The 25,387-nt window shown below is 28.8% G+C and overlaps 2 protein-coding genes across 5 annotated transcripts in view; one reads left to right on the top strand and one right to left on the bottom strand.

The window, feature by feature from the left end:
* Window positions 1-3,578, top strand: part of LOC106684654 (uncharacterized) — a 168,975-nt gene extending 165,397 nt beyond the window's left edge. Inside the window, exons 6-8 of the mRNA XM_014426862.3 lie at window positions 742-913; window positions 1,621-1,744; window positions 3,095-3,578. Coding sequence (XP_014282348.1) covers window positions 742-913; window positions 1,621-1,733 — 285 coding nt within the window. The 3' untranslated portion in view covers window positions 1,734-1,744; window positions 3,095-3,578. The remainder of the gene's footprint in view (window positions 1-741; window positions 914-1,620; window positions 1,745-3,094) is intronic.
* Window positions 3,579-6,300: 2,722 nt separating this feature from the next.
* On the bottom strand, window positions 6,301-19,389 carry Arfip (ADP ribosylation factor interacting protein arfaptin). Of its 4 annotated transcripts, none has more exons than XM_014426880.2 (7): window positions 19,366-19,389; window positions 18,662-18,786; window positions 18,422-18,586; window positions 16,379-16,488; window positions 14,347-14,558; window positions 13,777-13,951; window positions 6,301-13,327 (listed from the first exon to the last, which is right to left on the bottom strand). In XM_014426880.2, exons 2-7 carry the CDS (start codon window positions 18,762-18,764, stop codon window positions 13,175-13,177), a joined length of 918 nt encoding a protein of 305 aa, XP_014282366.1. In that variant the 5' UTR covers window positions 18,765-18,786; window positions 19,366-19,389; the 3' UTR covers window positions 6,301-13,174. The 4 variants fall into 4 exon arrangements, with proteins under 4 accessions (XP_014282366.1, XP_014282365.1, XP_014282364.1 ...); XM_014426879.2 differs by lacking the exon at window positions 19,366-19,389 and adding an exon at window positions 19,159-19,338; XM_014426878.2 differs by lacking the exon at window positions 19,366-19,389 and adding an exon at window positions 19,052-19,338.
* Window positions 19,390-25,387: the final 5,998 nt, after the last annotated feature.

Raw genomic sequence — 25,387 nt, forward strand, 5'->3', positions numbered from 1 at the left:
TTTTTTATTTTAGTATGTATGTGATCATTTATCAATATTACCTATTGCCCACAACTGTGTGGCAGATTGTAATATCTATCAATAAATAAATCTATCAGTTAATAAAAAAAAAAAATTATACGTAGTTTTCATTAAAGTAATCAAAAATTGGGGTGAGATAACTTTTTAGCCTTTTTTCTCCTCTTCGGCTCTTGTACCAAGATTATTTACTACTGCCTTATGTGTGCATCTAAATGGAATATTCTTTTTTTTTTTTCAATAATAATACTATATTATGAGCTCCTCTAAATTGAATATTTCCTAATTATGTACCATAATGAACATTTTAGATCTTTAGAAATAAAAATTAAATTTTTAAGTCGTTTGATAAGTTTTTTTCTTTTCCTTTCCTTCCTTTTTCCTGTTTTTACAAGTATATATATTTATGATTTATGCAATTGTATTCTTCCTTTGGAAGTGTCAATTAATTGTCCTAAAAGAGAAGACTAATTAGAAAAAATTTCCTTCATGGAATTATTTTTATTTTAATTAATTTAGCAGCATATACTTGTGCAATAAGGGCAGGATGCTAGGGTACAGTTATCCCAACAATGCTGATTTCGATACCATATTGATTTTTTTCCTAATATTACTGTTGCATTTAGAAACCAGATTTCCATCTATTATTTAGTAGATCCTATTTATTTATTTCAATTATGGTGACAAATACAGCTTTTAAAATACTGGGACCTTGGGTTGCAGGCGGAACCCGGGGTGGTGAAGGTGCACAGGACGATGGGGAAGATCGGAAGGGCCGAACTGCAGCTGCAGCTGATGCCCGAACACCTGCCCGGGGTGCAGCTCACCTGCCTCGCCACCATACCCGCCTACCCCACCGATAAGTACGCTGACAGCAGGGCCTACACTATATCCGGTAGGGTATCTTACTTTAGTTCATAATAATCCTAAGCACCAATAAGTCCTTAACTTGTTTGAAAAAATTTGTTTTTTACCAACTTATAAATAAAAATAGTATAGTATAATATTGTAAAATAGTCCAATGTTTTTTAATTTATTAAATAAAAACGCCAAACAAAAGAGTGAAAATCTACTATTAAAACGAAGTTTTCTTTTTTATTTCTCATAACCTATGTTTTTTTGCAGTATATCGTCACTCAAACTCCGATTCGAAAATGTAAGCTACCATATTTGACTAAAGAAGGCCAAGGTCAAATTTAAAAACAAGTCTTTTAATTTCGATTTGTCGAAATATTAAAACTAGAAAAAATAAGACATGAACCCACAAAGCTATAGTTAAATTAATAGTATATTCATATATAAACATCTGTCACGTCTTCCAATTCACTCAACATTTGAAGAATTACGAACTCTATAAAATGAGTCTTGGTATTTTCGATATGGATTCTATTGCAATTAAGCAATTAATAAATGGTTAATAGTAGAATCTGAATTATAGTAATAGAAAAAGGTTTTGTAACTAAAAAATGTAATATTAAAAGTACATTTCTTAAAACTCAAAATTTCAGTATGTCAACTGTAAAGCTCAATTCATACAATGATATAATTAATTTATTTGAATGACTGATTTGATTTTTCATTAATTAAATTTTAATTTTTTAGTGGATGTAGTTCCAATGGGAAGACCACGAACCGAAATCCAGAAAAGTTCATCAACAATGCAGTGTGGTATATTATTTCTCTTCACAACGATCTTGCCTTTCTTCAATCGTTAAAAAATTAATAAGTAAGTTGGTTTGGTATTCATCTATATTGTTTCTAATTGTTAAGTTGATATTTGTTAATTAGCTTGTTTAACGCAAATTATGGCTAAATTTATCTACACGCAATCAAAACTGATAGCTACGTTAAGTCTAAAAATGAAAATTGTTTTTCTTGGCAATTTAAGCATTCATGATGAATATACACTACTCACAATGAATCATAATAGACACCCCTTAATTTACTGCAATAACACCATTACTGGCTCAATCCCTTCCAAGTGAATGCTGTAGTATATGAATTGTATAGAAGCCTCTATTCTCCAATACTCTGATTCACCACTTCAACAGATTTTCTTCTTAACATAATAAGTTGATTGATAGTGTATTTTATAAAATTATATATATTGAATTGATGAACCAAACATAACTATACAAATCATTAAGAAAAAGCTACTAGAAATTGGTTCTGAAAAGGGGATATTATTATTCATAACAGTTAAATTTAAGTTACTTTAATTATTTAAGTTAGTTTACTTATAAAAAAAACACTCACTATTTTTTTATCATTCTAAACAACTGAGAGAATTTATTGTGTGTTATAGCAATAAAAGGTTTACTGTAAAAATTGCATATATCTAAACTTTGTATTAAAGAAATAAGGCATCAAAATGTTTGTAAAATATTCATTTTTTGAAAAATCAACTTGAAAAGGAAGCCAGTCTATGTGTTAACATATATTTTTAGATACAGGACATAGGTAGCTATACACCCCAAAATATTAAGCCTGAGTCAAAATCCTTAATGGAGTAGTATGCCTTCAAAAGTTGTAAATTTGTCAATTCAGACATAATATTTTGAATTGGATTTCGATTATTTTGAATCAGAAATTCATTAAGCATTTATTGAAATTAATATTTAGGACAATATTTCCTGAATAAAATGGTTTTTGTTTCATCAACCCAGGTTATAAGTAATTTCAGCTCTGAGTAATTTAAGTTTATGTAAACTCTTACAAACTCAAGAAATATGTTTTGTGAGACAAAAATGGCTGACATTCTCAAATAAACTGTCACTTAGCTGTCCTGAGGTTCATAGACGTAATATTGTGATGATTCAAGCAAAAGTTACTGAGTCTGAGGTAGCAAGACCTATACCTACTTTTGAACGCCCAACCATGACAAATTATATCTTGGCCAATTTTTTCAAAGTACAATCAAATAAGGCATTGGATAATACTATGAATGAAAATTAGATGAATCATTAAATAAAGAAAAAAATTTGTTTTTCTTTTTCCGGTTGAATACCCACAATTAACTAATATATAATTATTAACCTATTTTAAATGATAATTATTTTTGTGATGTTTGTTTCAGATTTCAAGATAGCCAGAAACTAATGAGTGCTCTTTATAATACATATCAGGGATGTTTCCCAATGACTGTAAATATTTTACTTGTATATAAAATTGTTAAAAATGTACATATAAATATTTAAATTTGTTTATTTTTGGTCCCTTCAGTTTACTTAATTTATGTAACTCATTTAAAAGACTTCATTTAGAACTTAATTGAAAACATTCAACATTTCATTAATGTTCAACCATTTAGTTTAGTTTCATTCACTCTTAAACAAATTAATATTAAAAAAAATTGTGAAATTCATTCATTATAAAGATTCCAAAACAACATATGATTTTAGTAATAATAAAAAATAAATTAATTTCTTCAATATATATGAATTCTGTTTCCAACAATTACCTGTGATGTAAGGTAAATCATGACCAACTTATTATATCTTTGAGTGTTTATATGTGAAAAAGAAAAAAAAAGTACCTGTACATTAAGCAGTTACTTTGAATTAAAACCATAATATAATAAAATAACATATCATAATGCATTTTAATATTAGTTTACTAATGGTTATGTTCCCTATATATTATTATCATTGTTAAAATTCAAAATGATACAATATAAAATAACAAGTGAAAAATAAAATCAGAATAATTATATTCGATTTTATTTTGTTTTGTTTTTTCATCCAAGGACTGTCCTTTTAAATGAATCAGGTGCTCTTTAGATGGACTCATCCAACCATAACCAAGACAAGAATTCTTCACGACATCCACATTATATTGGAGACCTGTTGGATGATGGTATCTTCAAGCAACAATAAAAATTAATATCAGGGCTGAAAGAGGTGGCTAACGGTCAATCTCACAATAAATGGACCCACTGTTTCCCTTCAATATCAATTTTATAAAATATTATAAAATCTAAACCCACTTTCCTTTCTGTTTACTTATTATTTCCACTTATTTAATTATACTTCATAATAGTTTATGTACATGGAACATAAAGAATATGGGCAGGAAACTGTAGGTATAGTGTAAATCGATCTTAATTTTTCATATCTCTCCTACTTGTAATATTTCAAGTCTTAAGTCTTGTTCACAGACCATCAGTGCATTCTAGAAATTCTAAAATTGACAATAGTGAGGGGGAAAAAAATATGATATGGAAAAGATAGAGCCAAAAACATTTGCTAATATGGAAAAAAAAAATTAATTGAAACAGAAACTAAGAAAATTTATATTTCTTCCGACAGCTGACCAATTAACCCCTAAATAGAATAAATCTTTAAGAAACAAGAATAATTTATTTGGCAGATATGATTCACTATTACCTACACCACTAAGTAGTAGTGCAAAGCGACTTTTCTGGGATAAAATCCATACTAAAATATCAGACAAGTGGACAGAAAATCATAAGGACAAAAAGATTAACTTATTATTAAGTTTTTAAAGGAAATTTTTACTCCTACATCCCATTAAGGGTCAGGGATTCAGTAGTTAGTAAGGAAGTTACTAATAACTGAACGAAGAAAGAAGAGTTACTTGATGAATGGGATAAATAAAACACACACCTACAAAAATTATATTTAACAGTATGTGTTACCTTGACTTACACAAAATAAAAAATAAACAGTTGAAAGGTATAAAATGTGTATGACTCTATACAATTAATCTATGGCTCAACTTTGCATAATTGGACAAGATCTGACAGTTTTGTCACTATATTAGCAGTTAACACTTGTACAGTATCAACAAATATAATTCTTCAAAACCATTTTTTTTCTCTACAACAGACTACTAGGACAGTGAGTGGAACCAATTTAATACTCAATCCTAAAGGAAAAAATCTAGAATACCAATGAATATGATTTGTATTTTCATAATCAGGGCTTCAAATCACAACACCATAAAGACCCCTAAGTTGAAACATACACAATACGATTTTAAAATATTCAATGCATTTAATTTTGATTAAATAAATAATTACACTAGTCATGATTAATAAAAACTGCTTGGATTTTTTTTTTTTTTAAGTACCACTTTAAAAGCACATTGCTAACATTAAAAGTCTTTGTTGATCAATGGAAAATATTGACCATGAAGAGCCAAAATCAGAACTGTAAGAAGTAATAGTGTCTTCAGCTTCAATTTCAACCCAACTTTTATTTATGTAGTAACAAAATAAAAGTAAATTTACGTAAAAGTTATACATTTTTAAATCCAGTTGATACTGACATTTATTACCTTCCTTCTCAAACTTTTACAAGGCTACTTGGAGCTGGACAGCTGATTTCCAATTCCTCACTCCAGTCACTATACCCTACACAATAAAACCCAAATAAGCTGTATGTGTCCTTGTTCACTACCTGAATTTCTTCACTTACAAAACTTTTAGTTTAAATTAGAAGTCTGTGTGGCTCACCCTTCAGAGTGGAATCACTTAGAAAGTGAGGGAGTCACTTTCTAAGGTGAAACAGCCCTGATGTGTCATCTTTTAACTATCATATTTTCTGGTAAATTGTATATTTTTTATAAGGCCAGCACTTTGAAAAAATTATGTTAAATGAGGTGAATTTTTGCCTCAAAAACCAAGGTAAATTCATCTGAAAAACAACCTCAAACTGGCATTGTACATTTAATCTCACTCACACCATGGTTAATTTAACTATAGAGATGAGTTTCACATGAATATATAAGTCTTGTAGCCCCATACAAAGGATTCTGCAATACAGTATCATTAGCTGCCTTTTAGTCTATTAACATGTTGAGAGCTGACTTCGAAGCATCTCTTTAACATTTCATCCCATAACCTTGAGACCGATGTTAGAGTATACTGAACAATTTCGTGTTCGCCTGAAGATAGCTCTTACTTATTTGGCAGTAGCCTTTGTGAAACTTTTTAGAAATAATTGATACAATCTGCTAAAAGCAAGTGTAATTACATTTTTTTCTTTAATTTTTCCTAAATGAAGGTAACTTTATAATCATTGAATATTGTTTCTATATTTCAAATATTTTCTCTTCATATTAGAAGATGATAGACCTGTTCTTTTCAATGAAAAAAAAAGGAACAGAATGAGAAATAAACTAACACAACCTATTTTTTATATATATTTTAGCTTTTTTTAAAAATATTTGAAGGTGTTCTTCAATTTTTTAGTGAACAAAGTAACAGAATGTGCTTCAACATGAGCTTATTTAATTAAAATCAAGGAATAAATAATAAAATCCTTCATAATACCTTTATATCAAAGTAAAATGAAACAAATTTTGAGAAAAAAAGTTCAGCCCAAAGTTTTATTTTTTGCTACCGCAAGCAACATGGTTAATAAATAATGTTAACAGCTTCTTCCTTTGCTACTTCACTCCAAAATAAACTATCTGAGAATATTTCATCAATCATTATTATTCTCAAATGTTGAATTAAACATTACATAAAAATATAAACAATCAAAAATAAATATATGCCTTATTACAATATTTTAAAAAGAATAGAAAGAGTAAAATTACTCCAAAGTTTTAAAACTTCAACTGCTATTCAATCAGAATGTTTATACCATTAATTTTACCCCATACTATGATTGTAAATATTAACAATACAGCGATAATAGACAAAAACATATGAGGTTATTTCCCAAAATCTATTCAATAGTTATTATTTATTAAAAAAAAAAAAAAAAAAGATATAAAAATGGGATCATAGACTAGCTTTGATTGCAGTGGATACATTTATTATAAAATATTCAAATTAAAATTCAGTGAAAAATAAGCAATTTTGAGTTTACAAGCAAAAACAAAATAAAATAAAGAAAGCATAAAATTGTTGCATATTTAGCTTTGTTTGGATATTGTTAGAAAACAGTTCCATTCCACCTCACTTATTATCAAGTTTAACATTTGACTAGAGTAACTACTAATGGCATCAAAACATTTATCAATTTCTTATCATTATTTAGTGTTATTTTTGCATCATAAAGAAAATAGTCAATTTTACATACACCTATTGACTTTACAATAACAAGTTCATATAAATGCGTTGGTGAAATACCTTTTTTGAATAATATCATTAAGCAATGATCCTAATAAGAAATTATATAATTAACAAATTTCATTGTAGATAAGCTATGATTAATTACAATGTTAACCTTTATAAAAAAAAAAAATGATAAAATATTACAGGTGCAACATCTCATAGTAACTATAATTAAAGAACAAAAATATGAATTTGACACTAAAATTGATAAAATCTATTTTTGAGATCATTATTAAATACTAATTTAATAGATTTTATAACCTAAAATAAACAAGTAAATTTTTGTCAAATGAACCCAAATGTGCAATAAGGAACCAACCAATATTTTTTTTAAATTGTGTTTGATAAACTATATCGATAATTTTTCAAGAATTTTCATTCCACAACATAAACTGCAAGATATAGCATCCCTCTCTCTCTCTCTCTCTCTCTCTCTCACTACAAGATATGGATATATCACTCTATATATAGACATATCACTATAAAATATAAAGATAGGGCATTGGGTTTTGGTAACAAAAAGAATAAATATTGACATAGCTTATAAAACACAACAAAAAAAAACTATTAGTGTGTTTGTTTTTTCAAAGTGGCTTCACATATCAAACTGAACAGGATGACATAATTTTTTTATTCATTTTGAGCACAATAATAAAAACTTGATAATATTTGCTTTCCAGGGTTTCCTAAAATTGGAGAAGGGATACAAGCAATGATAAGCTGGAAGATAAGAGAGGCAAAAGTAAATATGTCGCACAAGCACAATTTAAAAAAAAATAAAAATATATGTTAAATAACATAAATAAATCTTAACAAATATATCACAACATTCACTTTCCTTTTTTTTCCGCATTCATAAAATTTGTTTTAATATAAAAACAAAAGAATTTACATACTAATTCTTTTTTTAATGAACATTTTTCTTCTGTTATAATAGGAGATATAAATATTAAAACCCTCCATTAACATTACGAATCTAGTTCACTGAGTGAACAGAAGCCATCAAGGTTAAAATTTAGTTATAAAGCAATATTTAATTTTCAATTAAGTTTCCATCAATAGCTTCCACATGTTTTACAATTGCATATATTTGTTTCCCACCAACTTTATTGGCATGCTTTGTGTACCTTCGCCTTTATCATTGGTTGTAGCCCTATCCCATTACAAATCATAGGCAGGCCATTACCCCATTCCCTGGTACTAATTAATAATTTCAAGTCAAGACTATATAAGAATGAATTGTTACTGAACAAACAATGAGCAATAAGCTTAACTTTTCTGTGCAAAAACAATATAACTCAAATGAGATTCAAACATTACATAAATTTGAAAGATTTATAATTACATAATAAAAATATATAAAGTTGATAGCACAAGGTTTGTTATTATAACATCTTAACTTTCTATCGTAAAAGAAATAAACATAAAAATTAAATAAGGTTAAAATTACAAAAGCATAATTCTTGTATTGTTTTTTTTTTTTAGAAAAAGTATAAAAATTCAAAGCAGAGCTTAAACTATCTCTTATATTCTTTTCAATGCAGTTTTGATAAAAATGAATGAGAGAAAATTAAATAAATTATGTATTTCTTCTATATATTCTTCAGTAACTATTATTCATAAACTTTTTTTGTAATTCCATATTCACTCCTTATTTTATAAATTTATATTTATTTAGCTTTTACTTAAACCAAATAAAATAAAACAAAATAATCAACAACCAACGCTTCTTCCATCAATGCTATCACATATCTGATGGATGTTAAGGCATTTGTCTAAATTTCTAAAGGATGTAAAGGAAAAGCTCCATATGTTTATAAAAACTATGATGAAAAATAAATCAGTAATAAATTTATTAATATAGAATTTTGAGTTTGATTAAAATCAATGCATGTACAATGATGAAATTTCATTCTTATAATACAATATGTTTATAAACCTAGCAGTTTATAAAAGTATAAATAAATTACTGATATTATTCAACAGATCATACCAAGAAAATCCTCATTTCCATAATATATACAAATTATTATAAAAACAGATATCATATATTTATTAATAAAGGCCTTTACTTCATAAATTCATAATTTGGAAAACTATTAATAGGTCATTAACTATTAATAGTTTTTTCTTATATTCTGTTAATCGAATATGTAAGATTATACATACATTTAGAAGGCTATATTTTTCTAACATAAAACTTATGTGCAGGTCCTGTACAATTAAGTCTGCCTTACAAAGATTTAATTAATTTTTAAAACAAAATATAGAAAAATATTACATCACAAAAAAAATATTATAATTCCTTATATAATAAATAAAACCAAATTCTCTAAAAAAAAAATTCATTTGACGAATGGATATCTTTTAAGTTATTATAGATGGGACACATTATCACTATCATTAGAGGTTCTTGGCATAGAATATTATAAATTTATTAAAATGAAAGCAGCTCCAAATTATCAATTAAAAATTAGAAAAACTTTTAACTGGTAGCAATAAAAGCCTAAAGTGATAGTATTTCTAAATAAAATAAAACATTACCTACATATTTATCAACATTTTGTATTAAAAACCACCAATCCAAAAACGAGAAATCAAATTAGCAACTTTATGGATGGAGCAATGAAACAATGGTTCCTAGAAAAAAAGTTAGTAAGATAAAATTAATTTACTAAAAAAAAAAAAAAATAATTTCTTCTAATCTTCCAAAATACAACAGAAAAGACTCCCAACCAACAAGGAGGCAGATTATGGAAATCATCAGTACAAATCTATACAATAAAACCAGGCTAGGTTTCTGTAATCGGGTAAGAAGATATTGTAGAATACCTATCCCGTGTTCGTTTCTAAGCTATATTCATAGAAAAGTTATTGTTAATTATTGTAGGTACAGTATAGCTCCTGCGTACATTTCTAAATAATATCAATAGAAATTTTATGAATAAAGCTTTAATAATTTTAAAAATTACTAAAAAATTGGGAGCATAAATAAATAATAAATTAGAGGATAAATAAATAAATACTACGTTGTGAGACTGTGAGAGAAAGATGATTAAAACTGATAGTACTCTGACTATTATACTAATAACACAGAACTATCTTTTTGTTGAAGCAAACAGATGAAGATATTACACTTGAGACAGAAATATTGGTTATAATTTTATTTTTGATTTATTTTAACATTAATAAAAAAAAATTTAAATGTATGCCTGGCTGTAAATCTATTCTTGTAAATCATCAATATCTTATTTTTATATTTATATGCTCCTTACCAGCTTTATCCTCTTTACCATTTTAACGTATTTAATTTTATAAGATAACTAAAATGCAGTTTACACTCACATTTATACACCCCCACCAAAAGTTCTTTGTCTTAAGATAACACTTATATCTTATTTTCATAAATAAAGCTATATAATAGGTTATATTTATTATTAAACAGCAGTTTAAATATGAAAGTCTCCCACAGAGCCTATGAGTATACCCATGCCCATTAATAATCAAATAGTAGTCAGATATTGAATATAGTTCTACAGACTACACCATAAATAAGAATTAATACCTCTTTTATGTTACTTCTTTAATTTAACTAAAAGTATATTTGAATTATCTCTCTTGGCAGGTACTGGATATGAGAGACTACTCTACTTAGAAACATATATCCGATATTAAGTACAAATAATAAGTATAAGTTTTTATTGATAAATAATTTTTTGTTTTGAACAATTACTCATAATTAAAATTTAAAATAAAATGAATGGAATGTAACATTAACACAGCAGAGAGATGAGTAATTAAGATTAAATCTCAAACCATTCTTTATAATGCAATCAGTTCAAAAGATAGCTATAATAAACTCATAAAGAGTTATATTTAAGCATTTATAAATTAAAAATACATTAAATTAATAAAGCAATGCTTTAAGAACAGTAAGTAGTAAATGGTAAATCGGCAAACAAAGTGGAAAAAGAAGTAAATGAATATCAATAAGTGGAAATTTATCTTTAGAACACAGCTAAAAACTTATCCTTTAATGTAAGTCAATAAAAGTAACTTTCTCCCTAAGATAAAGAAATGTGCCAATAAAATGAAATCAAAATTTAATTTAAGAATAAGTCAGAAACAAGAATTAAATAATTATTTTCTTAATGAAAGTAAATTGATTCATTTTGTTGTGAACATTTCATATAAATCCAAAAACCTATTACTTTACAGAACATGTAATTGTAGCATCATTCTTAAACTTATGCCTGAATTAAGGGAAAATAATTGAATTCCTCATAGGGATGGGCAGTTTATCAATTTTTGTAAAACTCTGATCCGCAAAAGGATCTGGAACTTGTTTCATCCTATCCCAACCTTATCTTATCATCTTCACTTCGCTTATTCCTTGTTTTTAATTCCTACATCATTTCCATCACAGAGACTCCAGAGCCAACAGTCCAACACTAGGTATTTATAACCATTTCACTCCCATTTCAAACCATTCCCAACCAACCAATACCTTTTTACTTTAATTGTATAATAATTGAATAAAATCAATAAATTCATAGAAAATAGAACTTTATTATTATTTGGTTTTTAATATTTATAATCAATACTTTTTAAAACATTAAAATGAAACAATAAATTATAATTATACTTTTTCTATTATTTCAACAGCTTCTAAAGATGAAAAATTTTAAATTGTGGTTATTTTTAAAACTTAATAAAATAGAGTTGAACTAACTTTCTCATAACATCAAATTCTAGCTCATCATTTTTTATTGATAAGTATTGAACTACATACTTAGAATTGTGAATACAAGAAGAGGGAATTGAAATCGTGAGACTAATAAGAAAGTATAGTATACTTTCAATAAAATAATCTATTTAAAAAAAAAAAAAATACTTTCTTCCAAGTACCAATAATACTATATAATTATAGCAAACACATAAATTAAACAATTAAATTTTTAAAAAATTGTTAAACAAGATTTTAAGAAAGTTCTATCGTTAACTCCAGCTTCCAGACCCAACATTTTGCAACCAATTGAGGGGAAACCATAGCCAAACAGAGTAAAATCCATCCTCACCACTGTAATGGTTCCTAGTTCTATTCTGTTGGGAACAGTCTATCCCTAATAACTCACAATGGCCATGATTTCATTGAGATGTGATGAGAGTATAACTATCACTCAACTGTTAGTATGTTCAATAAAATAATACAAACTATAGCAATCTATTTTTAATTAGATTGAGTGGACTTTCCATAAACTTGAGTTGTTATTTTATGTTTGTTATCTTAAGGCTCAGAGATGGTCAAATGTCCAACTAGCGATCGGCAGAGACACAGGATTCCATTTATTTAAGATATTTACTGCTAACAATAATTAGTGATTATCAGATTAAATTTATTTATTTCATTTCTAAACCTAAAAACTGATAAAACATTCATACATAACTTTACTTTATACCATTAAGTATTACTCAATATTTTTAAATACCGTTAATTGTTTTATTTCAAGTTTCAGTCAACAATATAATCACAATCAATTATTGTTTTCTAAACATTTTTTCCCTTCTTATTCTAATAAGCAAAACAAAACATATACAAATATAAAAGCAAAAAAAAAATAATACGTATTCTTAACACTATAATAAACAGTGTGCTCAATAATATAAAATGACTAGATAAGGTAACCAAGTCAACAATGACTACACTAAATAGATCTTGAATGTTTCAGTTAAAAATATAAATCTAAGAATAACAAGACAACAAAATAGAATACTTTTTCTTTTTAACTTGTTCGTTCAGAGTAAATTTCTGGTTTTGTTTAATAAAATATCAATACTAAAATAATGATTTTCTTTTTTTATATAATCTACCCAGCTGTTCAATGTTTCAGTGTTTGAATTTAGGTATATCCAAGATTAAAATGTTGGAGGGATGGCAGAAACACAGAATGACTGCCATGCCCTATTAATACATAGAATGACTTCAGTTTTAATAATCAATTCATTAACGTACTCATGGCATTAAACGTTATTATAAGATCTTGCCATGAGGACATTGGTTAGCCTGGACTACTGTTCCAACCATGAGGGTAAATTTGAATTCGGAGACTTAACTTTAATGTTGAACTGCTTCAATGTAGCTTCTAATGACTGTTGATTACCAGAAAAATAGGCCGAAATAGCGTTGTGGAAAAGCAGTAATTGCTTATGCATCACTTTTATCTGGAAGAAAAAAGTAAACAACTTTTTACTTCTTAGCATTCTTTTTTCTTTTTTTTTTTCAACAAATTAAATAAATTACTGTATAAACACTGAAGTCATTACACAAAATAGAACTATCAATAATGAAATAAAAATAAAAACAAAATATGACTTGAAATTACTATATGCATAGTGATATCCATGGAAACATTAAAAGGATGATTAGTGAACTATTTAATGGAGAAAATATTAATCAATAATTTTTCTTTAAACTCTCATCAATATCACCTAGCATTTTTACCCCAACAATACTATGTTATATTTTTTGATTTTGATAGTTTTTTTTTTTTTGCAATAATTTCATTGTTTAAAAAGAGATTTGCTATATTGATAAAATCATAAAATTTCCCAATTTTTTAAATTTATACTATAATACTGAATTTTCAAATGGATAAAAAAAAAAAACTTACTCTATTTTCATCAAGAAATCTAAGTTTAACAGTGAGATCTGCCCTAAGTTTTTCGAAAGCATCTCTATGAGCCTCAAAAGCTAATTGTGCTTCTTCAAGCCGAGCTGAAGTAGCTTCACTTCTAGGAGCCTGTGCCAGCTGTTCCAAATCAGTTCTATATGCATCATACTCAATTCTATATCCATAAAAATAATAAAATCAAAATCAAAATAAATATATTTAAAATCAAAACAAAACTTACAGGCTAAAACTCAGTAATCAGTAAAGTATTTATCAGGTAAGAGGAAAACAAGACAGGTATTTATATTCTATGTATAAATGAATATGCTATCTGCTCTTTGGAAATGCCTTTAACTTTATATAAGACTACTGTTATTTAACCATTGACTATGGCCCATCCTCACATTAATAACATCAGGAGGAAATATGAGTAAACAGTGAAATTTCATACCTTTCACATTTGAAATATATTAAGATAAAAAACAAAATAAATAAGGAATTCACATTTTATAAGACTTTTATTTTATGAGACAAATTTATAAAAAATATAAATAAAATAATCATACAGACCTGGCTGATTCATACTGTCTAATAGTGAGAAGAGTATCTTCAATTGTCTTGTTACAAAGTGTATTAACTGATGATACAAAAAAGTTAAGAGCTGACAAAAGGGTTTCTCCATTCCTCGTTAAATTACGTTGAGTTTCGGAGTTATACAAAAACTCTTCTTGAAGTTCAGGGGATTTCTGAGCCAGGTCAGAAAATGCTTCTCCCAAAGCGTGCTTTAACAAAAAAATGAACATGAACTTAGAATTAATAAAGATAAAAGAATAAATATTTGAATTTATGGGGAAATATTTGAGCAAATTTAATTAACAGCTTTGGATGGTAAATTTATAAGCAAATGATCCATAATAAATGTAGATATTAATTACTACATGAATAAATTAGATGAATATATGCATATTTATCTATTAACATCAAAGTGTTTGTATTAATGCAAAAGTACATTACTAAAGGGTCCCTTCATTTTGTGGGGCATTCAAAAGTTTTCTGAAATTTTAGAATATTTTCGCTGAACAGTCAAAATTTTGTAGAAGGGAGGGAGTTTGAGACCTGAGGGAGGTGTGAGACCTAACAAAATATTGTGCAATATTTTTTTATATGTCAAAAGCTTTCACCGCATGCACCATGATGAGTGAACCTCCTGTGAAAAAAAGTGAAGGCCAGGAAAAAAGAAAAAGGAACAATCACTCTTACTATAATTTATGAAGTAAGTTTAAGATGACCAAGGTTCAGTCGATTCTTCAATTTCTAATCCATTCTCTTTTCTTCTTATAATTAATATTAACTCTCTTTAATGTTACAAACAAAGCAACTATGATACTTAAAACCTCGGGATCAGTCCGGGGTAAAGAGAAAGAGATAGCTATGGCTGAATATATGAGATGCCATCCTTCCATTGCTAAAAATTTAATTGACACTGAAATTTGTCCTGAATACTATTGGTTCACTAATAATATTAGTGTGTTCTTAATTTATTTTTTATTCATTGTCTCAAAACTGATGAAAATCCGCAACGCAGGTCTTAACATGCTGAGTGCAGTAAGGTTGATGTCTTAGTATATTCAATATTTTACTTTCACATTTAGATTGGGCCTAGAAAATTTTAGAGTTATTCTTCCATTGTGAGGAAGTAAAAGTGGCAGAATATACTTAGTCTTGAGCTTACTTAATTAAAATCAAGAAATAAATAACAGAATACTTTATAATATGCTTATATCAAAGTAAAACAAAATAATTTTGAGAAAAGAAAGTTGAGCCATAGGAAACATTTTAGCCCACTGCACCTGCGTTAAACAACAAAATCAAATATTTTTGGAGCAATAGAGCACAATACCCATTGCTGGACTTCAATATACCAAAAATTGGACTACATAATCAATTACAGGTAGCAGACTGGAATTCAATATTAATTTATATATTCAAATAAATTAAATAAAATATTCAATATTAAATATATAATTAATAGATCAAATAAATATTGAATATTAAGATTGCAATTTTATTGTTAACTATAGATATAGATTAAAGCTGGGAAAAGTTAGGGGAACAGTAAAAAAATTTTAAAAAAGTTTTATTAACATTTGCTAGCTTTTTAGGCCTCCTCCAAGCAAAATAAGTGGAGCGAAATGTGAGATAATAAATTCCAAACATCTTTATTGATCAGAAACATTATATTTGTGTTCATTTTGATTTTATAAAACATAAACCAAGCAACACTCCTCATTAACAAGTGAAAAAAATTTATTCTGACTAAGAAAATTCACCTTCTCAGAAGGAAACAATTGGATTGGTTATTACAAAAACATCAAATTTGATATTTGTGGAATTAGCACTTGTGTCATTTCTGAAATAACCCATTTAAATACGTATTTCACTATTTACTAGACTAGAATTGATGACTAGCTTTTTTTAAAGTGAAACAAGGACCAAAATATTTTGCAGTATTGCCGAAACATTTTTCAGAGCAACAACATTAAAAGAAAAATTCAAATCCAAATATGACTAAAGTAAATAAATTATTATTATTATTAAATACCTGGGTTTGAACTACATGATAAAAGTGGCTTGCAAGAGCTCGTGAAAGACGAAGTATATTAGAGTATTTTCGCTGGGTATCTCGCAACAGTTCAATCTGCCTTTCTAAATCTGAAAAAAATTTTAATTCCTCAAGTTTTCTGTAACTAGAATACTTTCTTTACCTTTTAAATAAATAAATATATTTAAATGAAAGTTTATAAATAATTGAAAGAAAAAGAGTTTTCTGTAAAGATTTCCCGTTTCCCACAAAATTTTCCTAATAGATATTATACAGCTAACTAAGCAGAGAATTAATATAATAATAGTATTATAATGAGGTGTAGATAGTTGACTGTAGATTAATAAGTGGAGAAGATGGTCAGGAGGGGGGTGCGGTCAGCAAAAAACACAAATAAAAAAAAATTATTAATTCACACCTTATACATAATTATTAATTGTTTAGACCTGAGTTTCAGGTCTTCATCGGGGAGCTTGTGGCAGAGATACTGGCTAAACTGGTTTTATCACTTAATAATAGTATTAGCATGGAAAGAAGGACTATCATACTAGCTAGAAGTATCTGAAGATGGGGTAATGCCCTCGAAAGGTCATTAAATAGAAGATATTCTGAATAAAGAATAAATTAATTGGGAAAACAATTTTCACTACAACTTATTAGATAACATAAAATCTTCCAGTCATTAAAACCTAGTTGTGCCTATTAATCTTAGTAATTAATAGCATCACTCAACCTGTGATACTTCATAAGACTGAAAAAATTGCATTATCTTTTAAAAATGAAAAGTCAACTCATCATTATAGAAACATCCCAAAAGAATAACCTAAGTCAGAAAAATAATGCTAGTTACTTAATGATTACAAGGATGCTCGAAATAAAATCTCTTAATAATGATGTTGATTTTTAATTTTTTTAGCAGAATATAAATCATATTATTTATTACAAGGTACCACAGCTTAAACCATGATATTCTACACTTAATTGTATAAACTTATAAATGTGTGCCTATGACTCTTCATATCAACAAAAGCTAGTTAAATAATTGGCATACTGACAGAATAGATCAGAACTCCAGGATTAACCAGCATCAACACTTTGTTGATGTTCAAATTGAAAGAGTGTCAGCATGCCCATTCAGGAGTACCGGTAATCTGAAAAGCCGATAGTCTGACAAGAAAGTTTCACAATTGCACCGAAGGTTGTTTCTAGTATAAGCCTTATCTATTGTAAGATGGCTTACATTAAAAGAATACAGCTTCACCTTAAGCTGTCTCTGAATGAATACTGCAAGGAAAGAACAAAATTGTGCTCAAGGTAACCCAAGTTATTCTCTGAGATTTCAAAGGTCTGTATAATGGTAAGAGCATGTAGTTAAACATCTTTTAAATTTGAAAATATCAGAATCACCAACCTGCAGAATAGAGAATCAGAGATTAAACGTGGTGTTTTAAATAAGATAGAGTTTCAGGTCATTTTTAAACCTTTTATTATATTCTAGCAACTTGCTATAAATACGGCCCGAGGAGATCCTTACATATAACATTTGTGTTCAATAAACTTTTCACAAAAAAAAATTAGCAAACAGTTGTCATGTTAATTTGGAGTAATATAGGCTTGTACAACAAACAGTTCTAATTACAAATAACTATTTTTGGTGATAGGGGTCAGAAGTAATTATTCAGAAAGATGACATAATTTTATTCTAGACTTCTAGAAATTAAGACTAATGCTTTAACAATTAATGAAAGTTGTTTAAGTATTTTCTACCATTTGTTGAAATAATTTAACAACAAATTGTTTAGAGTATTCTATAAACAAACATAACGAATAAACATCTGCTGAGATAAAAGAAACTTTAAAAAAGTCAACAAGTATTCCTACCAAATCAACCTAACTTCCTTAAACAATATTAATAGGACTATTTGTTGAAAAAAAATTACAGAATAAAAGCACAATTTACAACAAAAACAATACATCGAGCGATAATACATTAAGACATTTTTAACTAATTAGAAAATTACCATGTATTAAAGAAGGTAGTACCTGTATCAACAGTTCTCGACGTTTTTCCTAATTTTTCGAACATAAGCTGTTTAGTACATTTATATGTTGATATACTCCAATTTTTTATAGTTTCTATTTTAGATGCTTGAGATTTCACTAAATGTGAATCGCCATTTTGACTGGGACTACCTGGACTCATTGGTGCTGAAAGAAATATAATTTAGGTAAAAGATAGTCCACTCAAGTATGTACTTCTTCCATTCAATCAATTATATTCACCTGCAGTGTTAGTAAGAGGAAGTGAGGTAGGATGCTGAAGACTACCAGATCTGGAATGTGGCACTTCCATACTTTGGTGGATGGCTTTAGTAACGTCATTCATTACTGAAGTTTTTCAACCAATACTAAAAGAAGGAATAACTGTTACAAACTACAAAATATATTATTAATGAACTTAAATAGAGACAAATAAAGTTGTAATATTGAAAATAATCAATATAACACAGTATAACTACTAATGAAATGATTAGCTATGAGTTGTTAAACATAATAACTCTATAAGTGACTTCAGTACCATAAACAAAACTGTGAACATGAAGGGCATGGATATAAGAGTAACTTTTTTTTTCTTCTAAAATAGAAGAAAGGTTCATTCATAAATGTCCTTACTGAATCAAACTTCAGGTTAGTTCAGAAATCAACTGAAACCGATATATCTTATGCATATTTTCTTTAATTAAAACTCTAGAATAACTTGTTAATCATATCGGCCTTACAATTGCTAAATTCCAGATGAACTGTTAGACCCATTCAGTGTTAGGCCAATACTTGGATGAAATTCGCAAATCAATAAAAAGTTAAATTTCGATAAACACGAATCAGTAATCAAATATACATTAGTTAAACTGAGATTTTAATTTGTATATTAAATTTTATGTCAATTCAACAAACAACTAATCCATTAACAAGTTTTTGTAACTCACAAGAAAACTTTCCGTTATCGTATGGTTGGTAATACTAAAGATAGGGTTGGAACATCGATGTTTTGACGGTCGATGTATCGGTGACAGTGTTTATGGTTTAATAGTATTCGTTTGGAGGAAAAAGTTACCTATGTGAATTATTATATGTATATTTAGATATATAACATACAAATATATATTGGATTAGTTCAATTAGTATGATCTGACTAGATATGCTTTATTATCGACATACTAGGTGTCTTGCCTAGCAGTGTTACTTGGCTGCGAATATGCTAACCTGTACAAGTTAAGTAAAAAAAACATTTAAAAATGCAAAGAGGTGTGGTGGGACCACAGTGACCGGTCTTCTTGGACCAGCATCTTGAAGCGACCCCGAAGAAATATTTTGGAGATGGTTAGCTGCCAGGAAAAGTGAAGTCAAAAAGGTGTTTAATGGCCAACGTGGAAAGGTAGAGGGCCGTTACCGGCTGCCTTATATCTGCATATAGTTGTGAGGTTTCGCTTGAATTTCTTGTTGATGAACCAAATTAGGAAAAATAAAATTTGCTTTTTATAATTAATAGGACATACAAGTGAGGGCATTAGATTAAAGAGTTTAAGAGAAAATTCTGCCAGAAAATGAGGGCCTTATGAGCAAGGCGGACGCTCAGTGAAGGATTAGGTTTATTCTTGCATACTTTACAAACTTCTCGATGACAGCTTAACGGTTTTCCATTGTTGATGAACCAGATTACCGAAAATAGTTTATAATAAATTTTATATTCAGTACGTATTTGCGATTTAATGAACGGTTTCTTAAATAATTATATAATGAGCTAAATTCCCATTTATTTTAACGTAAACCTGAGAAGCAATGGCGTCGTCAACTTTCTTCTTTTAGTCTTACATTCTCTAAGAAGGAGATAAGGGTATGCCACACTCCTGCAGCCTCCTTATTCTTTTCATTGTAAAAAAGATTGATTTACTAACCTCCAGGAATGGGGGTTGATGACTGTTGGGTCGAACATCCTTAACCCCTAATAACAACTAACCTCAGTATGATCCGTTCTTCCTGTCTTTGTACATTGTGATTTGTGCAAGTAGGCGATAAAACAAATCCATAATATCTGTTATGTATTCAGAGGTTATTGAATTTAGTTATAGTTATTCAACTTGAGTATTAATAAGGGCAGGATTCGTATATAATAAACCATAAATATTTAGTCGCTCAATATTAGTTGGACTAATTTGTACTTGTATCTTATATCGCTGAATACACAAAATCATATATGTTAGTTTTTGCCACATACGATTATCATTATATAATAAAATACAGTTACAAATACATTGTCCCTCACAACATCGATGTTCCAACCTTATCCTTTGTATTACTAACCATATTATTTGGATTATTTGCAGTGCTGCCGATTCACTCCATTAAAAAATACTCGCTCTTGAAGAATAGTTATTACTGTAGCTGTATGGTTGTTAGTGATAGTGATTGGTCATATTACAAGTGATACAATGAAGAAACTGTCATATGTATACGTATTGACAGTGATCAATCATACAGTTTCAGTTATTACAAACGTCACAGCCACTACCATGGTGTAACTGTTTGATAGTTACAATCACGACAACATTTACTGCCATGAAATTTTATTGTCACGACCGTATTGACGAACTGGGTCTAACGTGATAGTTGATAATTCAAGTGATATCAGTGGTCTAACAGTCCCGTTAACTGTCACATGCATACCCCTTGACAGTTAACTGTCGCAACATATCAACCTTACCAAATGTAATGACAATAGGCGGGAAAACAATACTCTTATGTATTGCTGTTTGTTTTGATTATTTCTGATTTTGAAATTAATTCTATTCAAACTTCTTATTCACCTCATCAACAGTTATGGTGTTGGACGGTAACTCTAAGAAAAAATTGTATCAGCTCCAGCCCCCAAAAATATTTAGCTCCAGGCAAAGATGATTTCCCCCCGGGCCCCAAATATAATGTCGCCAATGTTCAAATAATAATATTATATCCCATTCATCCCATAACTCAAAAATAAATCAATCCCGGACTCCAAATGGTCTAGGTACGACTATGTCCTAAAATTCAATATCTAAGGAAAAATTACAACTTGTTAGTTTTAGAAAAAGTGTCTAATAATAAACTTAAAAAACTTTTCGAAGGACTAGTGTGACACTGCACTAACACTCTACATACTAAAGCCATTTTACCCGAAATCCCCGATCCCCGACAATTACACGCTAAGATGCAATTCGGCACTACTGATTATTTTTTTCGTTAAAGTTTTATGCACTGTGGTATATAGAGATATCTCATATTAACTAATATATTTGTGATTACTAATTCGTGTTTTATGAAATTTATTTTTTATTCTCTGGTAATATTTTGAAAAAGTGAAAAATGAACACAGGATTTTTCCTTTATCTTCTTAAATGACAGAGGGACGATCCAATCGACCGCCCTTTAGAACCAAAAAGATTTCCGAAGATCGTTGCGACGAGTGACCTGTAACTTTGATGCAAAATCTCAATAAAAAGAAAATCGTCCAGCTAGTTTTGGAGGTAGGAAGCAGACGGCGGATAGGCCAATTTTTGAATTCCAAGCTTCTTTAAGGCTTCTTGGATTTTAATTCATTTTTTCTTGGCCTTTTACCAAGGTTCGTTATTGAAAATAATCAACCAAAATCAAGTATTTGGAAAATAATTAAGCATCCTTATTGAACGTTTAAAGAACAATGACGTAACTGTAAAATTTTGTTAAATTGACTTTATTGTATTGGCGGGCTGAAAAGGGAATATACTAAATGTTTGCAAATCGACATAATTGTGCTTACAAAATTCCTTCCATGGTGATTTTTTCAGTAATATCATGTCGATTTAACAATATCTAGTAAATGAATTTTTTAGCCGATCCACACAGCTAAATTAATTTTCGAAGTTGCGTCATAGTTTTTCCGGGCCAGCGAAATGTTCATTAAAGATACTTAAGTTTATTCTATTTATTTGATTTTTTCTTTTTCCAACCAAGCGACTATTCGCACTTTGCTTGTCCACTTAGGATATGGCCTAAGCCCGTCCCTGCTTACGAGGAGGGGTAATGTAATAATTAACCAAGTTGGGTGCTTAAATCCTAAGCACTTTAAGATATGGACCTTCTAGATTAGAGACTGGGTACCTCAAATTATTTTTTAAACTTTGGACCAATAAAAACACAATAAACCATAAATTTACTTAATACTTGAAAAGTAACAAACCAATAAAATTTAACCTGTTCAACTTATTCATTTGGACAGCCCTGATGAAGTCCTGCAAAGTGGGGCGAAACGTTGGAAAATAAAATAGTTGTAAACTATTTTTGTATCACTTTTGACCGCAACCCTGACCATCTTCCTATATATATCAATTTTTACGGTCAACTATATATACATATATAAATAAATATATATACAATAAAATTTAACATTTACCAGGTGTACTTTTCTTGACTTTTTGTCACTGAAATCATGATTTACTTCTTCAAGTACATCAGTCTATCATCATTAGTGATAAAATGGTAATTTTTTCTAGACCAATTGTATTTCTCAGTTCATTCATGATTCATTTTAATTTATCGATCATGGGAATTAGAAGGTCCTATAAATAGTAGAACCTTGAGATATACCTGGTGTTCAGTGAAAAAGGTTTAGGTTATATTAATTAAGAACTTTTCATATCTGTAATTGATTTTTATATTGTATGAGTTTTGAGCTGTGGGCGAAATTTATTATTAGTCTCCAAACTGGCGATGGTTGTCATGTGTTCTTCGCAACTGGCAATGCTTCCCTGCCTGATCTGCTCCACTAAGACCCCCAGGGAGCGACGGTCCTCTATCACTTTGGAAATATTTGCTTAAAACGGGAAGAGAAGACTTTAAGATAGTTAAATCGAGCCATATTTAAAAAGCGCTTGAAATTGAAAAACGGCGTGAAACGCTCCACTCCCACTCTCCGTGATAGACTTACTTATCTAACTTTTCAAAACAGACAATTATAGCGAGTTAGTTGGTCGATGTACATGTCACAATATCACAAAAACCAATCCTTCCCGACCTGATTCGCCCCACCAAGACCCACAGTGATCGACGGTCCTATATCACTTTTGAAATATTTGCTAAAGAGGGGACTTTAAGATAGTTAAATCAAGCAACATTTAAAAAGCACCTAAAATTGAAAAAACGGCGTGAAACCTGTTTGTTTCATGATTAAAAATCAATTATATGTTATATCAATAAATAAATGTTCCGAAATGATTATAACAAGCCTAAGAAGAAAACTGTAAAATTGGTGAATGGTTATATCGAGTTCCAAGAATCATCAGGTGCTTACATATGACTACTTAATGAAAAAATAATAATCCACTTGAATAAATTTAAATGCCTAGAAGGAAATCTGACAGAAAATGAACTTAATAATATTGAAATCAAGGAAAGAATCTCAGCAGGAAAGTTCTTCAATGCTACTAAAAGGAGTTTCATCAGTACGAGAGAGGTGCAACAAAAACCAAGTTGGTGACACACAAACTCTTTTATCTCTATACTAACATATTTTTGTGAATCTTTGACCTTTCTGGTAAAAATAGCAGTCTGCACAAGAGTTCTGAGAAGAGATTCCACCAGGAAATGGATGATAAAAAATAAATAGAAACACTACAATAAAGACAAATTAAAAGCGTAGAGTAAAGTAAAGCGTTTATAGTAATTGAGGAGAATCATCTACAGTTTGACATGTCATTAAGATGGATAGATGTAGGTTGGCCAGAGCAATCTATGAGATACAAGAAGATAGCCGTAGACTGAGAGGAAGTAAAAAAAAAAACAAATAAGAGGAAAGCCAAAAAAATTGAAGTTTTAAATTGACGAAATTGAACATTCATAAATTTATTATATGTACGTATTTTGTTATGCTCCTGAAATCTCTAAAATATTTTTGGCTTTCCAACAGTTCAGTAAACATCTATATTACTACTCATACTCTTTTATAGTTTGTATTAAAGGTATAATTAATAATTAAAAAAAAAACTTTACTGCTACAACTCATGAAGGATCTGGGGGTAACAGTACTTGGTAAGGAAATGATGTTTCTTCAACAACGTTGTGCAAGGACGTGATTTATCATTAAAAACATAATGTTATTTAAAATTGTACCAAACAAGACATGCAATCTCATTTATTTTCATAATAAATTGGTATACATTTTGAGAATTCAAATGCATTATTCAATAAAATAGAATGTAAACAAATGGAGATTGAGGTAAACATTTAATTAATTCATAATTGTTATAGTCTCAATTATATTATTATACATTATGTTATTATATAAGCTATAATGTTTTGTATATCATTGTAATTTAGTTATTTATAATTTTTAGATAATAAAAGGACTTTAATAACGCCTTTTGTATTTTTCATGTAAGTCATTACTATTTCAATGGGTAAGCAATATTAAGCAGTACTCGACCTAGTGAAACATTAAAAAAGTTAGTTTTTTCATTTAGAGTAATGTTAGATAGTAACAAAAAATTTAGAATTGGTTGTTCTAAAAAACTTGAACCCCAAATAAAGCCCGATTATGATTCGCCCCACCCCTTATCTCCATCGAGCCAATCAGATTCAGTAGTCTGATGCAGTCCTGAGGGATTGACTATTTGTGCCTACCTGGATAGGTTAGTTGTTTTTGTGTTGCAATTCAAAGATGTGGAATCCGAATATAACTTTTCGACCGAGTAGCAGCAAACGGTGCGGTCTAAATACTACTTGTAATATTTCATGGTACAATAAAAGGAAAATAGAACCGGATCCTGCTGATTATGAACTTCATCCTTCCAAAATGTTAATAACCGAAGAGAAAATGGTTTCCCAACTTAAAGGTATCCATCTTAGTAAAGATTTTACGTCTCATGGTAATCCAGGTCCTAGCAATGTTGAAATAGAAATGGATGAACCATTGAAGGGAATAACTCAAAAGTCATCTCT

Source organism: Halyomorpha halys, unplaced genomic scaffold, assembly GCF_000696795.3.
Source record: "Halyomorpha halys isolate HHAL.00 unplaced genomic scaffold, Hhal_1.1 Scaffold599.1, whole genome shotgun sequence".
Classification (NCBI taxonomy): Eukaryota; Metazoa; Arthropoda; class Insecta; order Hemiptera; family Pentatomidae; genus Halyomorpha; species Halyomorpha halys.

Coding starts and splice junctions, on each gene's coding strand:
- Arfip (XM_014426880.2), bottom strand. CDS start 18,764: ATGAATGACGTTACTAAAGCCATCCACCAAAGTATGGAAGTGCCACAT. Junction 13,952..14,346: donor AGACAGTATGAATCAGCCAG/GTCTGTATGATT, acceptor TTATGGATATAG/AATTGAGTATGATGCATATA. Junction 13,328..13,776: donor GATTTCTTGATGAAAATAGA/GTAAGTTTTTTT, acceptor TTTTTCTTCCAG/ATAAAAGTGATGCATAAGCA.